Source organism: Citrus sinensis, mitochondrion, assembly GCF_022201045.2.
Source record: "Citrus sinensis mitochondrion, complete genome".
Taxonomy (NCBI): domain Eukaryota; kingdom Viridiplantae; phylum Streptophyta; class Magnoliopsida; order Sapindales; family Rutaceae; genus Citrus; species Citrus sinensis.
This window is the reverse complement of record NC_037463.1, coordinates 75,001-77,500: the sequence shown is the minus strand read 5'-3', so window position 1 is coordinate 77,500 and position 2,500 is coordinate 75,001. Positions and strand designations below refer to the sequence as shown.

At 48.9% G+C, this 2,500-nt stretch overlaps 1 protein-coding gene across 1 annotated transcript in view.

The window, feature by feature from the left end:
- On the bottom strand, positions 1 to 1,575 carry nad1 (NADH dehydrogenase subunit 1; one part of a trans-spliced gene, as the record gives it; the window's edge cuts it). Coding sequence (YP_009477451.1) covers positions 1,495 to 1,575 — 81 coding nt within the window.
- Positions 1,576 to 2,500: the final 925 nt, after the last annotated feature.

Sequence of the window (2,500 nt, the reverse complement as noted above, 5' to 3'; positions counted from 1 at the left end):
ACCCCCCCACCGCGCTTACGGCTCTATACCCCAACCCCAACCCAACTTGCTCTGTGCTCTGGTCCCCGGTCTTATCTTTGCCTTTTCCTTTCCCTTTCGTCTACTAAGAAAAGGCGAACAGCATCGACGATGGCCTTTTCCACCTTTATTTTGAGCGGCGAGTCTTTTTCCGACCATAATGCGTTATTAAGTATGGAAAGACATCGGCGCACATTGCTAAGGTTGGATGGATTTTTCGGTTGGGGACCATATGTTATTACCGTAGAGACTTCTTCGTCCAAGTTCTCTATCGGACCGACAAGCGGAGTACCCCCTTGGGCTTCCATCTCTTTCCTGATTTTCCAATCGACCCATGCTCGGATGGACGCCCGTGTTTCATCCATTTCGAGTTGGTGTCTCTGAAGCAATTGAGCTTCGACGTCGAGTTGGAGAGGGGTCTTGTTCAGATCTATAGCCCCCCGAATCTCCTTTTCCTCCGTTATGGCCGGAGTACTGTTGAGATCAAATCCCCTCTTCCTCTTATGTGCAGAAGATGAACCCGAGATCTCCCCAGAAGATGAACCCGAGGTCTCCCCATCTTCGGTGTCGCAAAATGCAATGAGTGGTATACCGAATACATATAGAAAGAGAGAGAATATAACTACTGGAATTATAAAGTTTCCCATTATTTCTAAGAAGAAAACTTTCATCTTTCGTGTAGTTTGTTCTAGAACAAACTACACGAAAGATGAAAGTTTTCTTCTTAGAAATAATGGGAAACTTTATAATTCCAGTAGTTATATTCTCTCTCTTTCTATATGTATTCGGTATACCACTCATTGCATTTTGCGACACCGAAGATGGGGAGACCTCGGGTTCATCTTCTGGGGAGATCTCGGGTTCATCTTCTGCACATAAGAGGAAGAGGGGATTTGATCTCAACAGTACTCCGGCCATAACGGAGGAAAAGGAGATTCGGGGGGCTATAGATCTGAACAAGACCCCTCTCCAACTCGACGTCGAAGCTCAATTGCTTCAGAGACACCAACTCGAAATGGATGAAACACGGGCGTCCATCCGAGCATGGGTCGATTGGAAAATCAGGAAAGAGATGGAAGCCCAAGGGGGTACTCCGCTTGTCGGTCCGATAGAGAACTTGGACGAAGAAGTCTCTACGGTAATAACATATGGTCCCCAACCGAAAAATCCATCCAACCTTAGCAATGTGCGCCGATGTCTTTCCATACTTAATAACGCATTATGGTCGGAAAAAGACTCGCCGCTCAAAATAAAGGTGGAAAAGGCCATCGTCGATGCTGTTCGCCTTTTCTTAGTAGACGAAAGGGAAAGGAAAAGGCAAAGATAAGACCGGGGACCAGAGCACAGAGCAAGTTGGGTTGGGGTTGGGGTATAGAGCCGTAAGCGCGGTGGGGGGGTGACAGAGGACGTGCTCGTACGGTTCATAGAAGGGTATGATCAACTCGTTGATTGTTGGGAACTTTCACTCTTCTATATTCGAAATATGCCTTTCGAGGAGCATGACGATCTGCAGCTCAAATGGTCTCTTATGAAGTCTCTATTGGTCTTATTCTTATTGTGCGCCTTGTGAGCGCGTTTGGATCCGCGAAGGCAATCGCTCGGATGTTCCCCTAACCCAACCCGGGAACGGAACGGACTGGAGGGAACCGCAGCATGGGGAATGTCCGCGTCTTGTCGCAAGGCTCATTTTTAGTTGTGGGTCATAGGGCGGACTTCGGGCAGAAAGTTTTTTCTGATCAAGGGCCGGGGCACAAGGGTCCTGGTACTATCCAGGTGCGAAGAACCCCGGAGGTGACTGCAATGAGCAGAAATCTCACTCACCGGCCTAAACGACGAGCAAACACTCGAACGTGAGAGCAAGGGATCACCCAACGAATGGACGAGCTCCAAGGAGGGAGGAGAGAGGGAGGCAAGAACCATGCTTTCAGAGAAGAAGTGGCGGTCCGAATCTTATCTGAACTGCGAGAATAACTGACTAAGCCATGCCATAAGGGTCATTCTCCAAACGGGACGGGGCCAAGCCTTAAGTAGGTTGGGTGACAGATCGGCCATAGGAGTACTCCGGGATATAAACCAGGGCAACAAATGCCGAACATACAACGATGCCGCCCGTTTTCATTTTATGGAAGTCCCCGGCAGAGGAAAGGGCTGTAGGTGATGGCACGTTTTGCTTCTTATCTAGAGAGGGGCGCTGAAATCGTTCCTATTGGGTCGTGCGTGGCAGCTTTTAGTATAGATGAATAAAGGCGGGCCGCTTGAACGGGACCTATTCTCTTAATCTTAATAGGCGGCAAAGCTGAGGAGGGGCCGAGCTGACTGATGAGTGCCTTTTTACTTTTTAGCCTTTAGAAAAAGGCTCTCATGTGAAGCTAACATGGCTGGCTACATACAAGTATAGCCAAATCAAGATGAGACGAGACGGACGGTCAGAGGCCGCAGCGGGACTACCATAGGAAAGCCCGCCCCCGCTAGCTAACATAGA